The 27,091-nt window shown below is 44.1% G+C and overlaps 1 protein-coding gene across 1 annotated transcript; it reads right to left on the bottom strand.

Annotated features, from left to right (window-relative positions):
* Positions 1-1,344: 1,344 nt before the first annotated feature.
* vdac2 (voltage-dependent anion channel 2) lies at positions 1,345-13,837 on the bottom strand. Its single transcript, XM_014206563.2, has 9 exons — positions 13,653-13,837; positions 11,923-11,994; positions 11,459-11,508; positions 11,053-11,205; positions 10,788-10,840; positions 9,476-9,703; positions 8,917-9,067; positions 8,552-8,609; positions 1,345-2,379 (listed from the first exon to the last, which is right to left on the bottom strand). The coding sequence occupies exons 2-9, from the start codon at positions 11,987-11,989 to the stop codon at positions 2,288-2,290; spliced, it is 852 nt and encodes a 283-aa protein (XP_014062038.1). The 5' UTR covers positions 11,990-11,994; positions 13,653-13,837; the 3' UTR covers positions 1,345-2,287.
* Positions 13,838-27,091: the final 13,254 nt, after the last annotated feature.

The following is a 27,091-nucleotide window of genomic DNA, read 5'->3' as shown; positions in this document are numbered from 1 at the left end:
TTGTGCATACATTTGTTTACATACCTGTTAGGGAGCATTTCTACTTTGCCAAGAAAATCCATACACAACGGCAGACCACGTATGACCACGCCAGCCCAGGGGCTCCACATCCAGCTTCTTCACCTGCGGGATTGTCTGAGACCAGCCACCCAGACAGCTGATGAAACTGTGGTTTTGCACAACCGAAGAGTCAGAAACCGTCTCAGGGAAGCTCATCTGCATGCTCATCGTCCTCACCAGGGTCTTGACTACAGTTCAGCGTCGTAACCGACTTCAGCGGGTAAATGCTCACCTTCGATGGCCACTGGCACGCTGGAGAAGTGTGCTCTTCAAGGATGAATCCTGGTTTCAACTGTACAGGCAGATGGCAGACAGCGTGCATGGCAAAATATGTCCCAGTTCTTCCGTGGCCTGCACACTCAGACATGTCACCCTTTGAGCATGTTTGGGACTCTCTGGATCGACAGTGTGTTCTAGTTCCCGCCAATATCCAGAAACTTCGCACAACCATGGAAGAGTGGGACAACATTCCCAAGGCCACAATCAACAGCCTGATCAACTCTGTGAAGATGTGTTGTGCTGCATGAGGCAAATGGTGTTCACACCAGATACTGCATTTCTGACCAATGTGGCCAACAGATGCATATCTGTATTCCTAGTCATGTGAAATCCATAGATTAAGGCCCCATTTCAATTGACATTTCCTATAAGTCACGAACATCTTTGAAATTGTTACGTTTATATTTGCACGCCTTGATAGTGGTTTAACATACCAGACTGCAGTCAATGACGAGGCAAGCAATCGTTGGTTGATGGCATTTATACATATGAAATATACAGAGCACAAAACATTATGGACACCCGATCTTTCCATGACAGACTTACCAGGTGAAAGCTATGATCCGTTGATGTCACTTGTTAAATCCACTTCAAATCAGTGCAGGTGAAGGGGAGGAGCCAGGTTAAAGGATTTTTAACCCTTGAGAAATGGTGTGCCATTCAGAGGGTGAATGGGCAAGACAAGATTTAAGTGCCAAGAACTGCAACGCTGCTGGGTATTTCAAGCTTATCAGTGTCCCATGAGTATCAAGAATGGACAACCACCCAAAGGACATCCAGCCAACTTGACACAACTGTGGGAGTCACCTTGGGCCAGCTTCCCTGTGGAAGCCTTTGACACCTTGTCAAGTCCATGCCTCAACGAATACAGGCTGTTCTGAGGGCAAAAGGGGGTGCCACTCAATATTAGGAAGGTGTTCCTAATGTTTGGTATACTCGGTGTATATGCAAGACCTCCCAAGGCCAGAGAAGTTCAGCTCTCAAAAAAAGCCAGGAGTTGGTTTCTGGAGTTCAAAGACTTTATTGAAAAGTTAAACATACACGTAACACCTTCCAGGTTTCCGGTGATCTCGTTCTCAGTCAGCCAAGTGACCAGAAGAAGCTACTGGGATAGCATTCACACTGAACTTGACTTAGTGTACACCACACACACACACACCAAAGCCGGACAGTATCCAGGCAATTCGGCTTTACTGTGAACCTTATTAAACCCTCCCATAGTCTTCTGCAGCAAAGTAGAAAACAAAAGAAAGCCTGCCCGGTCAGCCAAGAATTAAAGGTTTAACCCCAACATAGAATCTGTTTCAAGCCACCCAAAATCTGCTCAGTTTAAGCGAGGGCTTCATCATGTAGTGTTGATATAACATCTCAAATCCTGATGGCTGACTGACAGATCATAACAGTACAACACAGCTTTAACCCCGTCCTCATGTGCGTGGAACGAAAAACAAAAAGGCGTATGATGATATTTAAATAGTAGGGGAGCCTAGTGCAGTGAATAACGCAGTTACAAATGAGATGTGTTCAGACAATATTAGATGATTGGTTAGAAATGGTCAAATCAGGAAGGTATGACCAAACCCAACCGCTGTGTTTAACCAATCTGATGTCTCACCAAATAAAAACACTTCAGAGATGTACATAGAAGCCACAGGTGACCAACTGGCCAGATGGGAGGAGAACAATATAGTGTATTTCATTTTCATGGCAGTGTTGGATAGAGGCAATGAGATGGTGTATACATTATTGCCCCAATGAAAGTGTCTTCGATGGAACCTGCAAAGAAAACATTTACAACAAAGAATGACGGGGTAGTTTTTTTTCTCGTTGTAACCTCTGAACAAATCCCTTCCATTCATGATATACCCCCTTGCTGGTTTGAGTTGGAAATGCATTTTAAGGGCAGATACTGCTGATATCCTCTCGTTTCCTTCACCGCAAGGAGAGTTTAGGCCTCCAGTTCCAACCCCAGGCCCAGCTTGTGGCCTCCAGTGTTGATGCCCTTACCATCTACCAGGGCAGAGAGGGTGAGTTTCACACCTGCAACAGGAGAGAGGTGGTCAGGGTCACATTCAGGATGACAGTGAAGAAAATAGGTGTCAACTAGGGATGGAAATTAACTTCTTGGTGACAGGGGGCAGTATTCAGAAATTCAGATGAATAACATGCCCAAATTAATCTGCCTGCTACTCGGGCCCAGAAGGTAGGATATGCATATTATTAGTAGATTTGGATAGAAAACACTGAAGTTTCTAAAACTGTTTGAATGATGTCTGTGTATAACAGAACTCATATGGCAGGCAAAAACCTGAGAAAAAAAATCCAACCCGGAAGTGACTTGTAGTTTTTCTATCTAATCCCTATTCAAACTACAGTGTCTGTGGGGTCATTTTGCACTTCCTAAGGCTTCCACTAGATGTCAACAGTCTTTAGAACCTTGTTTTATGCTTCTACTGTTGCTGGACAGAGAATAGGAACCGACTCAAGCCTGGGACCAACGAGTTGTTTACTGCGCAGGCACGCAAGTGCGCCCTTCCTTTTTCCTCTGTAATGAATACGCTTTTGACCGGTTGGAATATTATCGAAGATTTATGTTAAAAAGACCCTAAGGATTGTTGTAAACATCGTTTGACATGTTTCTACGAGTGGTAATGGAACTATTTGACTTTTCGTCTCTGGTTTTGCGCTCTTGCGTTATGCCTTTAGATTAGTGATCTGAACGCGAACAAAAAGGAGGTATTTGGACATAAATATGGAGTTTATCGAACAAGACGAACATTTCTTGTGGAAGTGGGAGTCCTGGGAGTGCATTCCGACAAAGATCAGCAAAGGTAAGTGAAGATTTACAATACTAATTCTGAGTTTAGTTGACTCCAGAACTTGGCGGGTAACTGTATTGCTTGCTTTGATGGCTGAGCTCTGTACTCAGACTATTGAGAAATGTGCTTTCGCCATAAAGCCATTTTAAAATCTGACACACTTCTCCTTAATGCAACCGCTGTATCTATAATTCTTTCAATAACTTGTACATTTGATCAACGTTTATGATGAGTATTTTTGTAAATGATGTGCTCAGTCACTGGAAGTTGGAGGGAATACATTTTCTGAACACGCGCCAATGTAAAATGGGGTTTATGGATATAAATATGAACTTTATCAAGCAAAACATACATGTATTGTATAACATTGAGTCCTGGGAGTGTCATCTGATGAAGATCAAAGGTTAATGATTCATTTTAGCTGCATTTCTGGTTTTTGTGACGCCTCTCCTTGCTTGGAAAATGGCTGTGTGGTTTTTCTTGTTTAGGCGCTCTCCTAACATAATCTAATGTTATGCTTTCGCCGTAAAGCCTTTTTGAAATCAGACACTGGTTGGATTAAGGAGAATCTTATCTTTAAAAAAATGGTGTATAATACTTGTATGTTTGAGAAATTTGAATTATGAGATTGTTGTTTTGAATTTGCCGCCCTGCTATTTCTCTGGCTGTTGATAGTGTGTACCGCGGGTGGGACGCTAGCGTCCCAGAGAGGTTTTAAGCAAGCCAGAGGGTAGTACTTTCAGACAGATGTGCAGAACTACTGAAAATCCTTACATTTCATCCCTGGTGTCAACATTGCAGATATAAATCTCCTATAGAGCACACATGATTTCCTATTTTTAAAATGAGAGAGAAACAAGTCTGACAAACTTCTATTGAAGCCTTCTGTAGCACTGCATGAGTGTATCTATAACAATACTCTGAGACACATTGATAGCAAGTGAATAGGATGTCGCATTACTAGGGACTCACTCGCTGAGATAATCTGCGATCAAGTCGTTGGAATCTCCCCTTTAAAACAGCATGCATGATGGCAGTCGCTGGGAATATCTGGTCGCTAGCTCTCTCTCCCTCTATTGGCCGACTGTCACTCCTTTCATTGAAAATGACTGGTGCCGGTAGCTCATTTGTGGATTATCTCACCATGTGCGAGTCCCCAGTAAAATATTAACATCTTTAAAATCAATTTGTGCAGTACAGTGTATACATGCACTTATAGAAACATTCCTACTTCCCTCCCCCCCATATAATGTACAGCATTATCCAATGAATTTATATTGCAGAGACAGTACTGTATGAGAGTCATTAAGCGCTTAGGTTGAGGAAGAGAAGCAGATACTTTTCTTTGTGTATGCATGTGAACACCCCTTCAAAAATCACAGATTTGGCTACAGTGAGGGGAAAAAGTATTTGATCCCCTGCTGATTTTGTACATTCGCCCACTGAAAAAGAAATGATCAGTCTATAATTTTAAAATGGTAGGTTTATTTGAAGAGTGAGAGACCGAATAACAAAATATTCCAGAAAAACACGTCAAAAATGTTATAAATTGATTTGCATTTTAATGAGGGAAATAAGTATTTGACCCCGCTGCAAAACATGACTTAGTACTTGGTGGCAAAACCCTTGTTGGCAATCAGAGGTCAGATGTTTCTTGTCGTTGGCCACCAGGTTTGCACACATCTCAGGAGGGATCTTCTCCAAGTTAAGGTTTCGAGGCTGATGTTTGGCAACTCAAACCTTCAGCTCCCTCCACAGATTTTCTATGGGATTAAGGTCTGGAGACTGGCTAGGCCACTCCAGGACCTTAATGTGCTTCTTCTTGAGCCACTCCTTTGCTGCCTTGTCCGTATGTTTTGGGTCATTGTCATGCTGAAATACCCACCCACGACCCATTTTTAGTGCCCTGGCTGAGGGAAGGAAGTTCTCCCCCAAGATTTGACGGTACATGGCCCCGTTCATCATCCCTTTGATGCGGTGAAGTTGTCCTGTCCCCTTAGCAGAAAACCACCCCCAAAGCATAATGTTTCCACCTTCATGTTTGACGGTGGGGATGGTGTTCTTGGGGGTCATAGGCAGCATTCCTCCTCCAAACAAGGCGAGTTGAGTTGATGCCAAAGAGCTCCATTTTGGTCTCATCTGACCACAACACTTTCACCCAGTTGTCCTCTGAATCGTTCAGATGTTCATTGGCAAACTTCAGACGGGAATGTACATTTTCTTTCTTGAGCAGGGGGACCTTGCAGGCGCTGCAGGATTTCAGTCCTTCACGGCGTAGTGTGTTACCAATTGTTTTCTTGGTGACTATGGTCCCAGCTGCCTTGAGATCATTGACAAGATCCTCCCGTGTAGTTCTGGGCTGATTCCTCACCGTTCTCATGATCATTGCAACTCCACAGGTGAGATCTTGCATGGAGCCCCAGGCCGAGGGAGATTGACAGTTCTTTTGTGTTTCTTCCATTTGCGAATAATCGCACCAACTGTTGTCACCTTCTCACCAAGCTGCTTGGTGATGGTCTTGTAGCCCATTCCAGCCTTGTGTAGGTCTACAATCTTGTCCCTGACATCCTTGGAGAGCTCTTTGGTCTTGGCCATGGTGGAGAGTTTGGAATCTGATTGATTGATTGCTTCTGTGGACAGGTGTCTTTTATACAGGTAACAAACTGAGATTAGGAGCACACTCTTAAAGGGAGTGCTCCTAATCTCAGCTCGTTACCTGTATAAAAGACACCTGGGAGCCAGAATCTTTGAGAGGGGGTCAATACTCATTTCCCTCATTAAAATGCAAATGAATTTATAACATTTTTGACATGCATTTTTCTGGATTTTTTTGTTGTTATTCTGTCTCTCACTGTTCAAATAAACCTACCATTAAAATTATAGACTGATCATTTCTTTGTCAGTGGGCAAACGTACAAAATAAGCAGGGGATCAAATACTTTATTCCCATCACTGTATTTCAGCTACACCCATTGCTGACAAGTGTATACAAATTGAGCACACCCATGCGATCTCCATAGACAAACATTGGCAGTAGAATGACCTTACTGAAGACCTGTGACTTTCAACGTGGCACCATCATAGGAAACCCCCTTTCCAACAAGTCAGTTCGTCAAATGATTGCCCTGCTCGAGCCGCCCCAGTCAACTGCAAGTGCTGTTATTGTGAAGTCGAAACGTCTAGAAACAACGGCTTAGCCGAAGTGGTAGGACACAGAAGCTCAGAACAGGGCAGCCGAGTGCTGAAGTGCGTACAAATCGTCAGTCAGAACACTCCCTACAGAGTTCCAAACTGCCTTTGGAAGCATTATCGTCACAAGAACTGTTTGTCGGGAACTTCATGAAATGTATTTCCATGGCCGAGCAGTCGCACACAAGCCTAAGATCACCATGCGCAATGGCAATCGTCGGCTGAGGTGGTGTAAAGCTCAGCACCATTGGACTCTGGAGCAGTGGAAACACGTTCTCTGGAGTGATGAATCACGCTTCACCATCTGGCAGTCCGACGGATGAATCTGGGTTTCGCGGATGCCAGAAGAACGCTACCTGCCACAATGCATAGAGCAAACTGTAAAGTTTGGAGGATTAATGGTCTGGGGCTGTTTTTCATGGTTTGTGCTAGGGCCCTTAGTTCCAGTGAAGGGAGATCTTGATGCTACACTATACAATGGCATTCTAGACAATTCTGTGCTTCCAACTTTGTAGCAACAATTTGGGGAAGGCCCTTTCCGGTTTCAGCATGACAATGCCCCCGTGCACAAAGCGAGGTCCATACAGAAATGGTTTGTTGAGATCGGTGTGGAAGAACTTGACTGGCCTGCACAGAGCCCTGACCTCAACCCCAGCAAACACCTTTGGGATGAATTGGAACGCCGACTGCAAGGTCAGGCCTAAGATCAGTGCCTGACCTAACTAATGCTGAATGGAAGCAAGTCCCCAGAGCAATGTTCCAACATCTAGTGGAAAGCCTTCCCAGAAGAGTGGAGGCTGTTATCGCAGCAAAGGGGGGGGGGAATCAACTCCATATTAATGCCCATGATTTTGGAATGAGATGTTTGATGAGTGTCCACATACTTTTGGTCGTGTAGTGTCTTATGAAGTGTGGGTTAGCCCTCAGCTTATAAAAGCAGTGAGCTACAGAGAAGAATGGTTTAACACACAAGAGGACCACTTTTAATTAATACTTAAGTGCTATCCCTATGCATGTACTTGAACAGCGAAGCTAAAACTTTTAATTTGGCTCTATACGCCAACATTTGGGACTTGAAATCAAATGTTTTATGTGAGGTGACAGTACAGAATGTCACTTTTTATTACATATGTTTTACCGGTTAGAAATTAAAGCACTTTATGTATCTAGTCCCCCCCCCATTTAAAGTAGTCATAAGTATTTGGAGAAATTTGCATAGTATATTCAATTTATTCATAAGTTTAGTATTTGGACCCATATTCCTAGCACGCAATGACAAAGCTTATGACACTCCAAACTTGGATGCATTTGCAGGGTGACCCATCCCCGAAGTGACTTAATAAACCCTCTTGCATATTATTGAGGTCTCCTCAGGAATTCAGCATTCTGATATCTTGCCAAACCCCTCGTCACATTTCTGGATAGCGGAGGTTGTCTTTACAGGTCTGATTGGAGTTTAACCTTACAGTAATGCTATTGGTCAACAACTCAGAAGTTATTTAAAGGTATTGGATTCATTGTGCCTTCTCTTTTTTGTTCCTGACCTACACTGGTGAGATATACACTCTCCCATGAGCTATGGGCCATGGCACAAGCTATTGTTTCTTTGTCACACTCCCTCTCTGATCATGCTTAGAATAATGCTTTGTAACTGAAGTTTCTGCCTTTGTAAAATGATTGAAATCAAATAAAAGTAATTAAAGACACCTGTATTTAGAATTCCATTCTTAGACATTTGATTGCTGTAACTCAACTGTAGTCTCTTGCATATTGCTAAATCATCTTGTAGTCAGATAAAAATGTAAATAAGCTAATTGCAGTCTTACCATGGGTCACATGAGGAATATATAATATTATGCACATATCAAATATTACCCCAATACACAGTTTGTGCCCAATATAAATGAATAGTAAATAATGTAGTGTCTCACTTTGGAGTCACTTTTATTGTAAATAAGAATATAATATGTAACAAAAAAAATCTCTAGTTTAAACAGATGGATTTTGATGGGGACTTTTTATTTTATTATGCACTTAGATTTCCGCAGGGCGCAGACACCAACTTTAGGGGGTTAAAGTCCTAACATCACAACTAAAGGAACAACCTGTGCTGTGAACTTTATTCTAGTGACAGCCGATAAAATAACCTTTAGAAACACCAATAAGATAAGTATTATAATTATCCTTAAAACGAGAGGTCTTACCTGGTCTCAGCGTCTGGGTATAGCCAACACCGACAAGGCTGTTGTTGTTCACTTTAGCCTGAAAAGACCGAATGAATTGATTAACTTAAAATCCAAAGGCAGATAACGATTGCAGAGTCAGAAATGTACTTAGCAACTCTGATATTTCAGAACCAGACAATGTAGAAGGTGTAGAAGTTCTTGCATGTGTTCTTAGGATATATAGGAGGCAGTCTAAAAAAACAAAAAGGGTTGTTTCTCAGACACAGATTAAGCAACAACAAAAATTTGATGGATAATCTCCATTGACGATGCTTTTCAGTCCTGGACTAGGCTACATGTGTCTGTGAAACTGACACAAAGAGTAACTCGTGCTCGGTACTTACACTGATGGAGGCGCTCTTGTCCAGCTGGTATTTGGCTGCGATGCCAAAGTTTGTGCTGTTGCTGCCAGCAGTCCAGGCAAGGTTGACCGCTGTCTCCAGCACGGGGCTCACCTTCTGGTAGATGGAGCCGCCAAACTGTGCACCGTCATTACTGTAACACAAGAAAGGGGAGAAGATTAGGGAGAGAACTGCGCAGTATTCACAGAAACAATAACCAGGGAGATGAGTGATGAGGGTATTTCTCTGTAGACCAGTTTGAAATAAAGCCCTTTCCTCTACCCTCATATGCAGTTTGTTGGGCCTGACATTTTGAGCCCCTGTATAGGGGCTTTGGTTCAATTGTTGGATATTCAATGATTATCATTTCCAAGTTGAACCATCACCATATTGCCTACAGCTATGTCCATTCACCCATGTCAGCATTTTTTTTTGTTGACAATTTAATATACAATGTATTGACTTTGAATGTAATTGGTAATGTATGTACACAGCAGAACACTGGAAATTCATAACATTCTAAATAGAAAGGCATAATAAACTCATGTATGCCCTCAATTACACGTTGGTGTGCAGCTGGAAGTCCCCGGTCTTGTATCCCACAGCGAAGTTGTTCTGGGTCATCTTAGACTTGGCCGTGTCAAAAGTCATCTGGTAGCCAGCAAGCCAGCCCTCGTAACCCACGACAGCCGCCCCGTGGATAGTGGGGCCAGCAAAGTCAAAGTCGACATCACAGCCCAGATTGACAAACTCGCGCTTGTAGGCGGTCTTGACTTTGCCGCTCTTCTTGCTGTTGTTGGAAAGGAAAACAGTTTTGGTTAGCCATAGCCTACAGTCTGAACCATAACATTTTGAATGAACAGCTAAACAGCTCAGGCTTAATATAGCCAGTCTCAGGGAAATGTAGCAACCGTAACAGAATATGAATGCAATTGGGACAAACCAAGAGATGAAAAACATCACTCCAGTAGTAATTCACCCACACACTTTTATGTTCATAATCAATAGTCCACAAGCAATAACAATCCTGAGCCACGTCTTTCTGGATCATTACACCAGCCAACAAGGCTTACAGTAGGTGCACCAACACACACCACAACAAACCAGACTTTATGAGCCTCTTGTGCTAATGTTACATGACACCAAGCCCAGTTCTAAACTAATAGCCTTGCCAGCATGAAGCTAGCTGAGAAACTGTAGCCTTCTGTGGGTTGAAGTTGCCCCCAGACGCTGATCTTGAATCAGTTTTGCATTGTCTGTACTAATGGTTAAGGTTAGGATAAAGGAAGCGGATCTTAGATCTGTACCTAGGGGAAACTCGTCCCCCGGAGCTCAGTGGACATGCAGTGACTCATGGAGGAATAAGGATATTAATGGGCACTTCAGGCTAAAGTTGGACCAAATCATGGTTTCAGTGGCACAAAAAAAAAATATCTAGTTTAGTACAATGGCCTGAGAGATGGCAGCGCGCATTGATGCGACCAATAAAACATGCAAGTTGGATAGCAAAGTCAAAGGATTGCTAAATGTGACTTAATGGTCACAGTCTGGAGGACCTGCTAGGAGAATAAACAACTCCATTCAAATACAAGCACAAAAACAGTAACACAATCCATGGCTTGGATGTGATTAAAATAATACTACACAGATGAGTGCCATTTCAGGCTAAAGTTTATTTGACTGACCCGTCACCTCAGATCCCCCCACGAGCCTCTGAGGACTGCGCACCCCAGATCATGTTACCTTCATGTAAGGACACTACGTGCTGGACTGACTCTTCTGGACTAGCTACATGTTCATATCATCAGCACCCATAGATCCTATAAGTACTAGAACTAGTCCTCTGCATTGAAATTGTACATTACTAATCATACCCAGTGTTTGGTGAGAAGGTTGTGTCGAATGTCAGCTTCAGACCCTTGGCAATCTAGAAGGAACAAGAACAGAAAGTTGGAAAAAGACTGGCAGCACGAGGTTGACCTACCTGCAGTTAATTTGATCAATACATACTGGATATTAATTATTTGTTTGAATCACCTTTTATTGTGTGTCAAGGCTATCATGACGCTCCATAGACAACCTTACACAACAAAATCTAACCGATTGTGTTCCAAAAAAAATGTTTTGTTGAATCCGAACCTGGTCTTCGACGGTGATCTCTGTTCCCAGGGTGTTGTCAGTGTTCCACTTCTCTGTGAAGGTCAGGCCATACTCTGACCTCTTGTATTTGGTTTCAAGGCTACCTGCCACCTTGCTGGTGTCCGTGTTTGAGGAGCCAGCCGTTTTGAACTCCTGTATAACATTTGTAAAAAGATTTTAATCAGGATATGAACAAAAACTTGTACAATTATCTGAAAGCTCCTGGGTTCTTATCATCAAGGAGTGTATTGACCTATACTGCTGTCAAGCTCCCAGGGTTGTAAATTCAAATTACCTTCTATTACACAATTACTGCAATCATAAACATGTCTAAACTTTTACATTTGGTAGACACAATTAATTTTCAAAGTACACAAATGATTAGAAAGAAAATAAGTAAACTTACCACTCCGCTGTCAGACTTGGTCTTCACATCAAGCTTCACCAGGCCAAACCCTTTAGGGAAAAAGCAAAGTCTTATGAATTAAAACCTATTTCACAACCCTTTCGTTGTTCAAATTCATCCTTGGACAGTTACACCATATGACATTTTCACCCTTTGATATGCCAAAACTGTAAACATATCATGCCGTGTGATAATTGATCCGGTGCCAAATAGGGGAGAACATGTAGAAATGTGCTGTAAGAAGATTTTAGCATATTCTTTTAATATACAAAATATTTTCCTTGGACACAAAAAAGGGTCAACTGCTTACATATAGAAGGAGCACCTGCCCATCCTTCCCATTGGTTTAGCATGCCTCAAACAAAGCCACCCTATTGGCTAATCTTGTTCTTACACAAGGTGTTCATTACAACCAAATCAATGACCAGTATAGCCTATTTGTTCCAGAGTAAAAGGTACAGTACCATAGCCTTTGTTGAAGATATCCTTGGCAGATTTGCCAAGGTCACCATATGATGGAGGCACTGCCATTACACCTGCAGCAGGAAGAATATATTACACAGTCAGAGTATATTTTAGTTTACAAAATGCCTGTGCAAGGGTGCCTACTTCAGAAAACAATGTTTCTTTTGAGTCTATAAACATAGCTACTCATCCAAAACAGCTAGTCATCCTTTGGGATAATGTCTATTTTCCCCCAACTGAAGGGCGTGGTTGCCTGTCTGTATAACAGCCAGCTCTATCAGCCCAGAGCATGAGTGGGTATGATAAGTGGCCTGTGTCTGCATCTGTATAGCCAACTTATTAAAATGACGCTAGGCCACAACTCCATGACTCACTCAGTCAAGGCCGGGTGGAGGAAAATAAAACAATTCTAGTAGGGGTGGGTCTGGGAAGGGCTCCACTCTCCAGCCAAGTACTGTCTCCTACCCAGTCTGTCCCATTAATCAATCAATAACTGGGTATGGTGCAATTCAGAGACTCCATTACTAATCTCCTAGAACAGTCTCTAGGACAGACCGTGGTAGGTGGGTCTTTCCATTACAAGACCACGCAGTCATTTCTAGTTCATATGAGGCCTCATCTTTGAGTGAGGGTATAGCATACGGTATACTGTAAGAACGGGGGTGTTTGTGTAGTGAATCTATTTTTGACATCCTGTGGTTGTCATAACAGCTGAGTACATCCGTCTGGATGACAAGTTGACATTGTCCATGGCCACCACACACTGTTACAATATGGTTCAGGAACGGCAGGTGTTCCACACTAACAGTGTCAGATATTTACCTGTCAGTACACACTTTTCAGAAGTGACAACCATAAAACCTCTACAATTTATGCTTAAATAAAGCAATTCTGTACGACATATGCCATTCAGCAGATGCTAGACTGACTGGTAGCTAGTTAGCCAGCTAAGGTTAGCAGATAGTGAGAGGCTGTACTTTCAAGTTTCAGTTCTGTATCTAACGTTAGCTAAGGTGGCTGGCTAGCTAGCAAGCTAATGATATGGAAAGATACTGGTATGCCAATTATGGCAACTGTAATGACAAACGTCATACTGAGCAAAGGTGGGCAAGGTTAACTGAGGGAAGCCATTGATATATTCAACCTATCCTATTGCTATCTACTGTTGCTGTGGCGAGCTAGCTGGCGTAGAAGCGCGTGTCAACAAAGTTCTGAGATATTTTCTTTATGCTGGACAATAAAACAATGTACATATTCCTTGTGCATTTTCTGTACATAAATGTTTAAGTTGTTTCAACAGCTTAAAAATAGTCCGCCATGCACAACTAGCTATGTAACCTGCTGGACATCCGCATTGCCAGGCATGCATTGCATGCCAAGGAAGCTAACTAGCTACAGCTAATTTAGCAGTATAGTTAGCAGATTAAGTTGGCTAGCTAGCGTTACAACATTGAAGTTATCTAACTAACTCACAGTTAGCTGCTCCAAGTAACAAAGTAACCCAGTTGAATTTGTGGTCTTAATTTCACACACATGTGCACTGGACATGAGTTGTCCGCTACAATACTTGTAGCATAACTCAATAGCTAGCTTATGCTAACCGGCTAGCTAGAAACATTTAGCGATTGCGTGTCAGGCAGTACTCGGGCAAGCGTGGTCATAAACTGCGACAAATATATAGTTTGACTGGTTCATCTACAGTAAAATCCAGTTTAGTTGCTTCACTTACCGGTAAAATATGGGACTAGAGGTCAACTAAAGTGACTTTATTCAGATGTTTATGGCGCCGCTGTAGACTTCACCGGTTGGACTAGTGGAGGACGAATTGAAGGAGACTGTAAGGAATGACGTCCACAGCATATCAAACATCTACATCCGAAGCGAAGGACCCCTCCTTGTCACATGTGCGCCTGCCTAAACATACTTGCAGATTCATTACAAAATAATTAGAAAATTAACAAAGGTAAAATGCTTATTTTTAGTTGTAACTTACATTTTCTTTATTATAGATTCATCAATTTCCGGGTGTAACTTCTCATTGACAACTATATTTGATCCTGTGGAGTAGGTCATGGGTCATGTGGAGTACGATCACTAGGATGAGAAAGGCACCGAGGGAGTCGTCCGTACATATCTGACTGGTGTTAGACATTATTGACTATTCTGATCTAATCTTCGAATCTATTATTATTGTCTTCTAAGACTTGTATAAAGTCTTCGATACAGTGGAACATGAGTTTCTATTTCTTATGCATGGTTGCCAATTTTGCCTTATCTCTTCCTGCTTGCAACCCAACTTTTTACAAGTTGTATTATATCCAACGATATACAGTTGAAGTCGGAAGTTTACATACACTTATGTTGGAGTCATTAAAACTCATTTTTCTACCACTCTACAAATTTCTTGTTAACAAACAATAGTTTTTGCAAGTCGGTTAGGACATCTACTTTGTGCATGACACAACAATTGTTTACAGACAGATAAGTTCACTTATAATTCACTGTATCACAATTCCAGTGGGTCAGAAGTTTACATACACTAAATTGACTGTGCCTTTAAACAGCTTGGAAAATTCCAGAAAATTATGTCATGAAGCTTCTGATAGGCTAAATGACAATCTGAGTCAATTGGAGGTGCACCTGTGGATGTATTTCAAGGACTACCTTCAAACTCAGTACCTCTTTGCTTGACATCACGGGAAAATCCAAAAAACTTGTAGACCTCCTCAAGTCTGGTTCATCCTTGGGAGCAATTTCCGAATGCCTGAAGGCACCACGTTCATCTGTACAAACAATAGTACGCAAGTATAAACACCATGGGATCACGCAGCCATCATACCGCTCAGGAAGGAGACACGTTCTGTCTCCTAGAGATGAATGTACTTTGGTGCGAAAAGTGCAAATCAATCCTAGAACAACAGCAAAGGAACTTGTGAAGATGCTGGAGGAAACAGGTACAAAAGTATCTATATCCACAGTAAAACGAGTCCTATATCGACATAACCTGAAAGGCCGCTCAGCAAGGAAGAAGCCACTGCTCCAAACCCGCCATAAAAAAGCCAGACTATGGTTTGCAACTGCACATGGGGACAAAGATCGTACTTTTTGGAGAAATATCCTCTGGTCTGATGAAACAAAAATAGAACTGTTTGGCCATAGACCATCGTTATGTTTGGAGGAAAAAAGGGGATGCTTGCAAGCCGAAGAACACCATCCCAACCGTGAAGCACGGGGGGTAGCAGCATCATGTTGTGGGGGTGCTTTGCTGCAGGAGGGACTGGTGCACTTCACAAAATAGATGGCATCATGAGGCAGGAATATTATGTGGATATATTGAAGCAACATCTCAAGACATCAGTCAGGAAGTTACAGCTTAGTCACAAATGGGTCTTCCAAATGGACAATGACCCCAAGCATACTTCCAAAATTGTGTTAAAATGGCTTAAGGACAACAAAGTCAAGGTATTGGAGTGGCCATCACTATAGAAAATTTGTGGGCAGAACTGAAAAAGCGTGTGCCAGCAAGGAGGCCAACAAACCTGACTCATTTACTCCAGCTCTGTCAGGAGGAATGTGCCAAAATTCACCTAACTTATTGTGGGAAGCTTGTGGAAGGCTACCCGACATGTTTGACCCAAGTTAAACAATTTAAAGGCAATGCTACCAAATACTAAATGAGTGTACGTAAACTTCTGACCCACTGGGACTGTGATAATATAAATAAAAGCTGAAATAAATCATTCTCTACTATTATTCTGACATGTCACATTCTTAAAATAAAGTGGTGATCCTAACTGACCTAAGAAAGGGAATTTTTACTAGGATTAAATGTCAGGAATTGTGAAAAACTGAGTTTAAATGTATTTGGCTAAGGTGTATGTAAACTTCCGACTTCAACTGTACAAGGGATCTCTATTGCTGACAGATATTATCATAAATCATCTTGCAGATGACACCACCCTCTTTTTGAAAGATGCTGACCAGATTCCTAAAGCAGTCGATGTGGTAAATATTTTTTCCAAAGCATCTGGTCTTTGCCTAAACCTTAAGTGTGAATTGTTTGCTGTAAAAGACTGTGTGATACCCTCTTTCTGCAATATTCCAGTCAAGGAAAGTAACATACCTTGAGATTACCATATCTAACGATCAACAGGAAAGATGCTCATTAAATTGCATACATATTATTGAAAAAAACAAAAAGTAGTTGAACCATTGGTTGCAGAGGGATTTATCCTTGAAAGGTTGAGTATTGTTTTCTAGAACAAAAGGTATCTCCAGATTTACGTACGTAGTCCAGTCCCTACATCTTGACAACAAAATAGGTAAAGCGCTTGACCAGATGCTTTTTATCTGGAAAAATCGTACACGTTAAATTCGGAATTCTGTCATTATGATCACATATGAATATGGTGGTTTCAATTTTTTAGATTTTTCTGTTTTGAAAAATACTTTAAAGGTAAATTGGGCCAAACATTTCTTAAAGAATCCAACTTCAATTTGGAATTTCATCCCCATTATATCTTCTCCGGTTTTGGTGGCTTCAATTTTATGTTACTTTGTAATTATTACATTGATAACATAAATTATCTGCTTTTCATAAACAAGTTGAAGATAATTTCTATCTCAGTGTTCTAACTGAACTATTTTATAACTCCATCTGTATCCTAGAGGTTGTAAGGCTCTAAGTTTTAAGAAACAGACAGAGTCCCAGAATACAAATGATCAGTTCTTTATTCAGAGAGCGCTCTGCCCCCCTAGTGTAGAGCCAGTCTTTTTTTATATACACACACACACACACACACACACACACACACACACACACACACACACACACACACACACACACACACACACACACACAAGTTCTTATCATAGGCTACTCCCTGCTTAGGCAGGCAGTATTTTCCCACTACACCCATACATAGTTATCATATTTCTTCACTCTCTAAAAGCCTCTTTGTTTCTCCCTACCCTGCTTACATAGCTTATTCCATCTGGAACTCTCATGTTGTTTAGAGGTGTAAACAGACACCTTCTTGAGCTACCCTTGCTTAATCCAGTTGACTCTCCAATAGGAGAAATGTGTTTCTCCTTGCTCCCTCAGAACTGTCACGACTTCCTCCGAAGTCGGTCCCTCTCCTTGTTCGGGCGACGTTCGGCGGTTGACGTCACCGGTCTTCTAGCCATCGCCGATCCACCTTTCATTTTCCATTTGTTTTGTCTTGTCTTCCCACACACCTGGTTTCAATTCCATCAATTACATGTTGTGTATTTAACCCTCTGTTCCCCCCATGTCCTTGTCCAGTATTGTTTATTGTAAAGTGCTTGTGCACGTGATGTCTGGTGTGCATCGGGTTTTGTACCCATTCATTGATTGTTCTGTTTTCTGGTGGTTTTTATTATTAAACTGCGCCTTTGGAAACAGTTTTTGCTCTCCTGTGTCTGACTTCTCTGCCGCCAGTACGCACCCCTTACAGAATACCGGACCAAACTAATGGAGTCAGCAGGAGCAGGTACCCCGGGTATAGGGGTGGAGGAGCGCGTCCGGGAGCACGCAGCAATGCTCCACCATCTTGGCACCGCCATGGACCGTGTTGTCCAGACAATGGACCGCTGGGAGAGACAGGGAATTCTCCCAGCGCCTCCACCAGCACACCCGGGGTCTCCACTACGCACCCCTCCTTCTCCTGGTCCCAGTGGGATTCGTCTCTCCCTTCCCCAGGAATACAATGGGACGGCTGCGAACTGCCAGGGGTTCCTCTTGCAGCTGGACTTATACCTGGCAACCGTCCACCCGGCTCCTTCGGGCCGTGAGAGGGTGTCTGGCCTCGTCTCGTGCCTCACCGGGAAAGCCCTGGAGTGGGCCAACGCCGTGTGGAGAGAGGGAGATGCGGTGTTGGACCAGTTTGAGGAGTTCACCCGCCGCTTCCGGAAAGTCTTCGACCACCCGCCCGAGGGTAGAGTGGCAGGTGAACGCCTATTCCATCTGAGGCAGGGGACGAGGAGCGCCCTGAAGTTTTGAACCCTGGCTGCCGGTGCGGGATGGAACGACAGGGCCCTGATTGACCATTATTGCAGCAGTCTGCGCGAGGATGTCCGTCGGGAGTTGGCCTGTAGAGACACCACCCTCACGTTCGACCAGCTGGTGGACCTGTCCATCCGGCTGGATAACCTGCTGGCTGCCCGCGGACGTTCAGATTGGGGTCTGTTGGTTCCATCCCCCTGCACCCCCTCTCCAATACCCATGGAGCTGGGAGGGGTGGTGCGCAGGGAGACCGGAGGGGGTTCCAGCTCGTGCACCATCTGTGGCCGCAGAGGTCACACTGCCGGTCGGTGCCGGGTTGGTTCCTCTGGGCATTGAGGCAGCAGGCAGTGCGCTCTGGCGTCACCCCAGGTGAGCTGGCACCATTCTCACCCAGAGCCCTCTGTCGCACATATGTTTGTGTATGTCACTTTTTCTGAGTTTTCCCCGCATTCCCAGCATAAGGCACTCGTCGATTCAGGCGCAGCTGGGAATTTTATAGATAGATCGTTCGCCCATAGTTTAGGGATCCCCATTGTTCCCGTGGCTGTGCCTTTCCCCGTTCACACCTTAGATAATCAACCATTAGGGTCAGGGTTGATCAGGGAGGTCACCGCTCCTCTGGGCATGGTGACGCAGGGGGGTCACAAGGAGAGAATTAGTCTCTTCCTGATTGACTCTGCTGCGTTTCCCGTGGTGCTAGGCCTACCCTGATTAGTGTGTCATGACCCCACCGTTTCTTGGCCACAGAGGGCTCTCACAGGGTGGTCGCGAGAGTGCTCGGAGAGGTGTTTAGGAGTTTCCGTTGGTGCTACTACGGTGGAGAGTCCAGACCATGTCTCCACCGTGCGCATTCCCCCTGAGTATGCCGATTTGGCTCTCGCCTTCTCCAAAAAGAAGGCGACTCAATTACCACCCCATCAACGGGGCGATTGCGCAATAAATCTCCTGGTAGATGCTGCACTTCCCAGGAGTCACGTGTATCCCCTCTCACAGGTGGAGACGGAGGCTATGGAAACATGTGTCTCCGAATCCCTGCACCAGGGGTACATTCGGTCATCCACTTCACCCGCCTCATCGAGTTTCTATGAGTACCTCATCAAGGGCACTATGAGTACCTCATCAAGCTGTACGGGTTGATGAATGCGCCATCAGTCTTCCAGGCCTTTGTAGACGAGACTTTCAGGGACCTGCACGGCCAGGGTGTAGTGGTGTATATTGATGACATTCTGATATACTCCGCTACACGCGTCGAGCATGTGTCCCTGGTGCGCAGGGTGCTTGGTCGCCTGTTGGGGCATGACCTGTACGTCAAGGCTGAGAAGTGCCTGTTCTTCCAGCAGTCCGTCTCCTTCCTATGGTACCGCATTTCCACCTCAGGGGTGGAGATGGAGAGTGACCGCATTTCAGCCGTGCGTAATTGGTCAACTCCCACCACGGTAAAGGAGGTGCAGCGGTTCTTAGGGTTTGCCAACTACTACTGGAGGTTTATCTGGAGTTTTGGTCAGGTAGCGGCTCCCATTACCTCACTGCTGAAGGGGGGCCCGGTGCGTTTGCAGTGGTCGGCTGAAGCGGACAGGGCTTTTGGTCACCTGGGGGCTCTGTTTACCTCGGCTCCCGTGCTGGCCCATCCAGATGCCTCTTTGGCGTTCATAGTTGAGGTGGACATGTCCGAGGCTGACATAGGAGCTGTGCTAAACACCCTTTCCTCATCTGGACTGACCACCGCAATCTGGAGTACATCCGGGCAGCGAGGAGATTGAACCCTCGCTAGGCAAGGTGGGCCGTGTTTTTCACCCGTTTTGTGTTTACCCTTTCCTACAGACCAGGCTCCCAGAATGTGAAGGCAGATGCATTGTCCCGGCTGTATGACACAGAGGAGCTGCCCATGGATCCCACTCCCATACTCCCCGCCTCCTGCCTGGTGGCGCCTTGTAGTGTGGGAGCTGGACGCGGACATTGAGCAGGCGTTACGTGCAGAGCCCATTCCCATCCAGTGTCCCGCTGGGCGTCTGTACGTCCCATCTGCTGTTCGTGACCGGTTGAGCTATTGGGCCCACACGTTACCCTCCTCTGGTCATCCTGGGATCGGTCGGACAGTGCGCTGTTTGAACGGAAGGTACTGGTGGCCTACCTTGGCTAAGGACGTGAGGGTTTATGTTTCCTCCTGCTCGGTGTGCGCCCAGTGTAAGGCTCCTAGGCACCTGCCCAGAGGGAATCTACACCCCTTACCCGTTCCACAACGGCCTTGGTCGCACCTGTTGGTGGATTTTCTAACCAATCTCCCCCCTCACAGGGTAACACCGCGATCCTGGTCGTTGTGGATCAGTTCTCGAAGTCCTGTCATCTCCTCCCTCTGCCCGGTCTCCCTACGACCCTACAGACTGCGGAGGCCTTGTTTACGCACGTCTTCCGGCACTACAGGTTGCCTGAGGATATAGTGTCTGATTGAGGTCCCCAATTCACGTCTAGAGTCTGGAAGGCGTTCATGGAATGTCTGGGGCTCTCGATCAGCCTTACTTCAGGGTTTCACCCCGAGAGTAATGGGCAGGTGGAGAGAGTAAACCAGGATGTGGACAGGTTTCTGCGGTCCTATTGCCAGGACCGGCTGGGGGAGTGGGCAGCGTTCATGCCCTGGGCCGAGATGGCACAGAACTCGCTTCGCCACTCCTCCTCTAAGCTCTCTCCCTTCCAGTGCGTACATGGGGTACCAGCCGGTTCTGGCACCTTGGCATCAGAGTCAGACTGAGGCTCCTGCGGTGGACGACTGGTTCAGGCGCGTGGAGGAGACATGGGAAGCTGTCCGTGTTCACCTTCAGCGGGCCGTGCTGCGCCAAAAGGAAAATGCAGACCGCCACCGCAGTGAGGCCCCGGTGTTCGCTCCGGGGAACCGGGTCTGGCTCTCGACCCGAAAATGTAAAGTCCTGAGGAGAGTGAACGAGGTTTGTTATAGGTTACAGCTTCCCCCTGATTACCATATTAACCCCTCGTTCCATGTGTCTCTCCTCAGGCCGGTGATGGCTGGCCCGCTCCAGGAGTCTGAGGTGCGGGAGGTTCCTCCTCCCCCTCTGGCCATCGAGGGGGCCCCGGCGTACTCCGTTCGCCCCATACTGGATTCGAGGCGTTGGGCGAGGGGCCTTCAGTATCTCGTGGAGTGGGAGGGGTACGGTCCGGAGGAAAGGTGCTGGGTTCCGGTCGAGGACGTGTTGGACCCTTTAATGTTGCAGGAGTTCCACCGTCTTCATCCGGATCGCCCTGCGCCTCGCCCTCCGGTTCGTCCCCAAGGCCAGTGTCGACGCACTGCTGGAGCCGCGCGTCAAGGGGGGGTACTGTCACGGAGGGTACTGTCAGTCGGTCCCTCTCTTTGTTCAGGCGACGTTCGGCGGTCGACGTCACCGGTCTTCTAGCCATCGCCGATCCACCTTTCATTTTCCATTTGTTTTGTCTTGTCTTCCCACACACCTGGTTTCAATTCCATCAATTACATTTTGTGTATTTAACCCTCTGTTCCTCCCATGTCCTTGTCCGGTATTGTTTATTGTAAGTGCTTGTGCACGTGATGTCTGGTGTGCATCGGGTTTGTACCCATTCATTGATTGTTCTGTTTTCCGGTGGTTTTTATTATTAAACTGCGCCGTTGGAAACGCAGTTTTTGCTCTCCTGCGTCTGACTTCTCTGCCACCAGTACGCACCCCCTACAAGAACAACAGATCTATACATGCTTTATTTCAAAGGGATATTGTATAATTTTCTTATGTCACAATTTACTGGAATACATTTGTCAATAATATCTGTTGGAAAAAGGTTTGGCTATTACCACACAAATACCTGCTTATTAACAAAATCAAAAAGGTCTCTTTCAGAATTATCCATAAGTATTACTCTGCGAGTCATTACGTGAAGAAACTTAACATTAACATTAACTGTACTTTTTGTGTTGAGCATCCAGAAACAGTTTAGCATTTATTTTGGTATTGTATACATGTAAATAAATTATGGCAAGATATTTATAATTTTATAATTGTTAATATTCTTCATGACTTTTGTTTATTATGGGAGAATGTGCTGCTTGGTTTCCTTAACTATAATAAGGACAAACAAAAACAATTTTACCTCTTAAAATCTAATTGTGCTCATAGCAAAATGTCATATTCATAAATGTAAATGCACTAATAAAAAAACACTCTTCCATGTTTTCTATAAGGAGTTGAGCAGTACATTAAGACCAATCTACATTCTTCCAAGAAGAAAGCTGTTAAAACAATCAATATGTGTGTATCTTTTAAGGTCTTTGTATAATCTGTCATTTGTTTGGTTCCCCTAGCATATGTTATCATTATCAGTTTGTATACTTATTGTATGTACTTTGTCATGTGGTGTTGCTACTATGCTGTGTTGTCATGTGTTGCTGCCATGCTATGTTGTTACCTTAGGTTTCTCTTTATGTAGTGTTTTGGTGTCTCTCTTGTCATGGTGTATGTTTTGTCCTATATTTTTAATCCCAGCCCCCGTCCCCGCAGGAGGCCTTTTGCCTTTTGGTAGGCTGTCATTGTAAATAATAAATAACTGACTTGCCTAGTTAAATAAATGTTAAATAAAATAAATGTATACTGGTTTCTGCAATAAAACATTTAAATTGTTGTCGGTACAGTAGCATCAAATATCTTTTACAACTCAACCAAGATAGACCAAAGCCTGTCGTTTCCACTAGAAACAAATGAATCATAGTGGGCAGAACAAGCAAGGAGGTGGGCAGAGCCAAGCACGAGCTAGCGAGATCCTATTGGTGCGTTCTAGGGTCATCTGCATATTTCCGTTAGGGGACGCCTACTCTGAAGTGCGTGTGTGCAATTACTAAAATTCACCTTTGCACTCCTAAACAATGCGACATTTAAAAACTTTTGGAAAGGGTAAAGTCTACAAAACGTAGTCCACTCTGTTATTAACATATTCTAGTTTTGGGAAGAGAAAACTGTACTGAAACCAAATGTTTCATCGATGAGAACATTTGCAGAATGTCAGACAAATTCCATCTTGTTCCATCTTCTCCCCCAGTCGGCTTCCTCTCTCTACCATATTTGGTAGTGAGTGGACACACCAAGAGGATGCTTCACATTTATGCATCCGGTGAAATATCTCTCATTGTTCTATGGTAGCATCGCTTGAGTGACTCTTCTATAATGGGTGTGTCGAGAGAAGTGGGAGGATAGGGAACAATGGGTTTAGGAAATGGAAGGATCAAGACCGAAGTGGCAAAATTGGGCTCTAGAGAGAAATGGAGCAGTGAATTTAACGCACATAGTAGTTTATGGGGAAGCACACATACAGATACTAATGGTACTATTGTGGAAGACATGATGGAAACAAGAGCATTAGTATGTTTTAACGATGGATGTGGTACAATAGCTGATGTTGTTAGAGGGGTTACATGCTGCCTGGACCACAGACTGGCTTCCAACTCTATTGCATTTATGTGTGAACGCAATGTAATGACTGATTCTACTGTTGGAAGGGACCATTTCCTGATTTCGTGTACCATGAACTTGGTTACGCACGCCTCTTGGAGGGAACGCAACACCCTGCTACACTCAACTCCCCGTGGAGTGAAAGAGGTATGTGATTGTAGGTGCGGGTAAGGATGACAGAGGCAGAGAATATTATCGTTTACTGGGAATTTATTTCCGTAACACGGTAATGTGGGGAAAATGGGCTGGCAAAGAAAGTAAAGGTTAAAGAGTCCCCTCTCCTACCTTACTTACCTACCCACTACTTACCTAACCTTAACGCCATCTGGCGCGCTGACTTATTTCCCTCATTAAAATGCAAATCAATTTATAACATTTTTGACATGTGTTTTTCTGGATTTTTTTGTTGTTATTCTGTCTCTCACTGTTCAAATAAACCTACCATTAAAATTATAGACTGATCATTTCTTTGTCAGTGGGCAAACGTACAAAATCAGCAGGGGATCAAATACTTTTTTCCCTCACTGTACATATACACAAACAAACCCAAAACACAGAAACTGGGGAATGTAACAAACTTTGATGTTACTATTCCAGATGGAGTACCATTCTGAAGATGGTGCTTTTATGAAGCAGACTGGGAAAAGTTTGGTGATCATTGATTCAAGTCTGTTGGAGAGTTGTCTTTAGAGAGAACGATTGATGTATGTGCTGCCTCTGTAGGGTTGCCAACTTTCTCACTACCAAATAAGGGACAAAGGTGGCGTGCCAGTGCACGGTGCCACGGCGGTGTGGGTATGGTGTTGTGTGAATGAATATACAGTGTATATTCATATTCTTATTCAATTGGAAAGGCAAAACATTTTTATATTCCATTTAGTCTATAGCTTTAATAAAACTGTATAATTATGTAATCTTATGTGAATAAACCTCAAAATAAATTATCAAATAAATCACAATTTGAACCTTTACAGCAAAAAATATATACACTTTTCAAATGCAAAAGAGGAAAAGAGGGGCATATTTTTTTGCTGCTCTTGACAGATTCAAGCTGTCCTTTGTCCTTTTGCATAGCCAGAGAGAAGTCCTTACATGACAAGTCACAGTTCACAGATATTTGAAGTTCATTAATGATCAGCTCTGTGCTGCATCTGTTTCTTGAGTCTGGCCATTTAATGGTCAGCAGAGAGAAAATCCTCTCTACGAAGGCATTTGAGCCTGGCACACTGAGGACAAATGAGACAATCCTGAACATGTTGATCAAGTTGGCTTTCCCTAGGTTTTGGAAAACTGCCACCCACTTCTCACTGGTGGATTTTGTGGTATCCTGTCTGGCTTTCTGTATTTCCTCCCGGCTAGCCCAAACTCTTTATAGAGTTGGTCCATACTGACTGTCTCTGTCAGTTTGAGGGCAACCACCACCTGCTCCAGGTCAGTGAAGGAGAGCTCCTCATAGAGACCGATTGCTTTCAGTTTCATCATTACATTTTCTGGTGAGAAATCAAACCACTTGTCAATGTATGTAATGACAGTGTCATAGAACTTCACAAAGTCCTGTTGCTGCTTGGACCTTTGTGCTGGCAATTGTTTGTCCATCAGCTGCTTGGTCTGGTATCCAAAAAAGCTGTCCTGTTTCCACTGAAGCATCTTCATTTTGAACTTTTGGACTTCCTCGTAAACATCTGTGATGCAGAGCGTTGTTTCCTCCAGCTTTTTTACAAGTTTGTCAAAAACACACACCACGTTGTAGAAAAAGCACAGATAAATCTCAGCAGCTTCCGTTTTTTCTTCATGCTCACAAAATACTCTTCAGTGCCACAGCACAGGTCTCCCCAAGGGATCTGAAGTATGAAGTAAGAGCTGGCCCAGCTTGGCAGGAGACGATCGACAGCTGGATGAAGAGAGAGCCACCATGTGCAAACATGTTGCAGAATTTTACACCAATCAATGTCAACAAAGGCAAAAATGCACACAGTTCCTCTCTTCGGGAAGCAGATACTGAGAAGTGGCTGTGGATCTTTAAAACAATTGTCTCAATATCCGCTGAGAGCTGATCGCAGGCGTGCTTGCAGGCAATTAGCTTTCAGAATGCGATTGTTGGCACTGTTCAACAACTGGTAAACGGAGTGGTGTTTTCCAAAGTTGACATTGGCATTATCTGCTGCATAGGCTGTGATGTGTCTAATATCCAGTTCATGCTTTTCCAGACAGTTCATCAGAGCTTGATGTATGCCATTTGCAGTTTCATCACTGTCTTCATAAAAGTCAAGTAACTTGCACTGCACTCCATCAGACACAGAGAAATATCTCACGCACACTGGAAACATTTATCTATTTCCCTTGTTTGAGGCATCACTGGCAATTGAGAAATACACTGTCTCACCTTCGGTCGGGGACAGATCATCCAAAATATCCTGCACAGTCTTTGGTCCTAAAACATTCATTGTAATCATCTCAGCTTTCGTTCTTCCCAAGTGCATCTTCTTCACAACATTTGAGTCATGAAACAAAGCACAGTTGAGCTTAACAAGACAGTCGGTGCTGTTGTAGAACACACCGATATTGCTAGCACCTTTAGCTAGCGTGGCCTTCTTGTGCATTTCTGTGGATTCATGCTGAGTTAGGTTATTCTCCCCTCCGGCATAAAGTACAGAAAGCTTTCGTCGAGTCACCACTGACAGCCTTAACACACGTCTTTTTTGCTTCCCATTGTTTGTTGTAGCTGCACAGTCTTTTCTTTTTTGCAGGTTTATCCATATTTCCTTGATATGTCAAACCGACCAAACAACAGCAGAAATTACTTTGCAGGAATTGGCGCGTTTACGTTATACTGTGATTGGATGAATATACGGGAGAAGGGAGGTCAATTTAGCCCAATATAAGGGACATCCCGGCTAATATGGGACAGATGGCAACCCTATAAGCCTCTGTGACCTCTGATTTTTAGTGCTGTGAATTTATATGTGCCAGTGAGTGAAGTGGGTGAGAAAAGGAAGGTGTGGTTTCTTGGTGGACTGAAGAGTGCACTGTGGGTATTCAAGAAAGAAACAGGGTTTACAGAGTGTTGCGTAGGATTAGGAATATGACTCCTGAGAATCTACTTGATTTCCAAAGGAAGAGAGCTTTAGTACATAGGGTCATTACCGACACAGGATAAACTTTATCCCTGATTCTGGCCCTGACCAAACCGATAAGTTGCCCCTCACTATAGCTGCACTTCTCCACATGGTCTTCTTCCCTTCTTATGCTCAACCTTGAAAAATGCCAAAGTCAATTGTTGTTCTGAGCAAGGCAGTTAACCCACTGTTCCTCAGGTGATGTGGATGTCAATTATGGCAGCCCCCTGCACCTCTCTGATTCAGAGGTTGGGTTAAATGCTGAAGATGCATTCAGTTTCACTACTGCGGCCCTCATCCTCCACATACAACACCCATTCTGCCAGTCACATTCTGTTAAAGGTTCCTAAAGCACACACATCCCTGGGTTGCTCATCTTTTCAGTTCGCTGCAGCTAGCGACTGGAACAAGCTGCAAAAACACTCAAACTGGACTGTTTTATCTCTTAATTCAAAGACTCAATCATGGACACTCAAAGACTCAATCATGGACACTCACTGACAGTTGTGACTGCTTCGCATACCTTCTTGCCCTTTGTACTGTTGTCTGTGCCCAATAATGTTTG

The sequence above is a fragment of the Salmo salar genome, chromosome ssa01 (genome assembly GCF_905237065.1).
Source record: "Salmo salar chromosome ssa01, Ssal_v3.1, whole genome shotgun sequence".
Lineage (NCBI taxonomy): Eukaryota > Metazoa > Chordata > Actinopteri > Salmoniformes > Salmonidae > Salmo > Salmo salar.
Note: the sequence above shows the minus strand (reverse complement) of the source record. Positions and strands in the feature narration are given on the sequence as shown.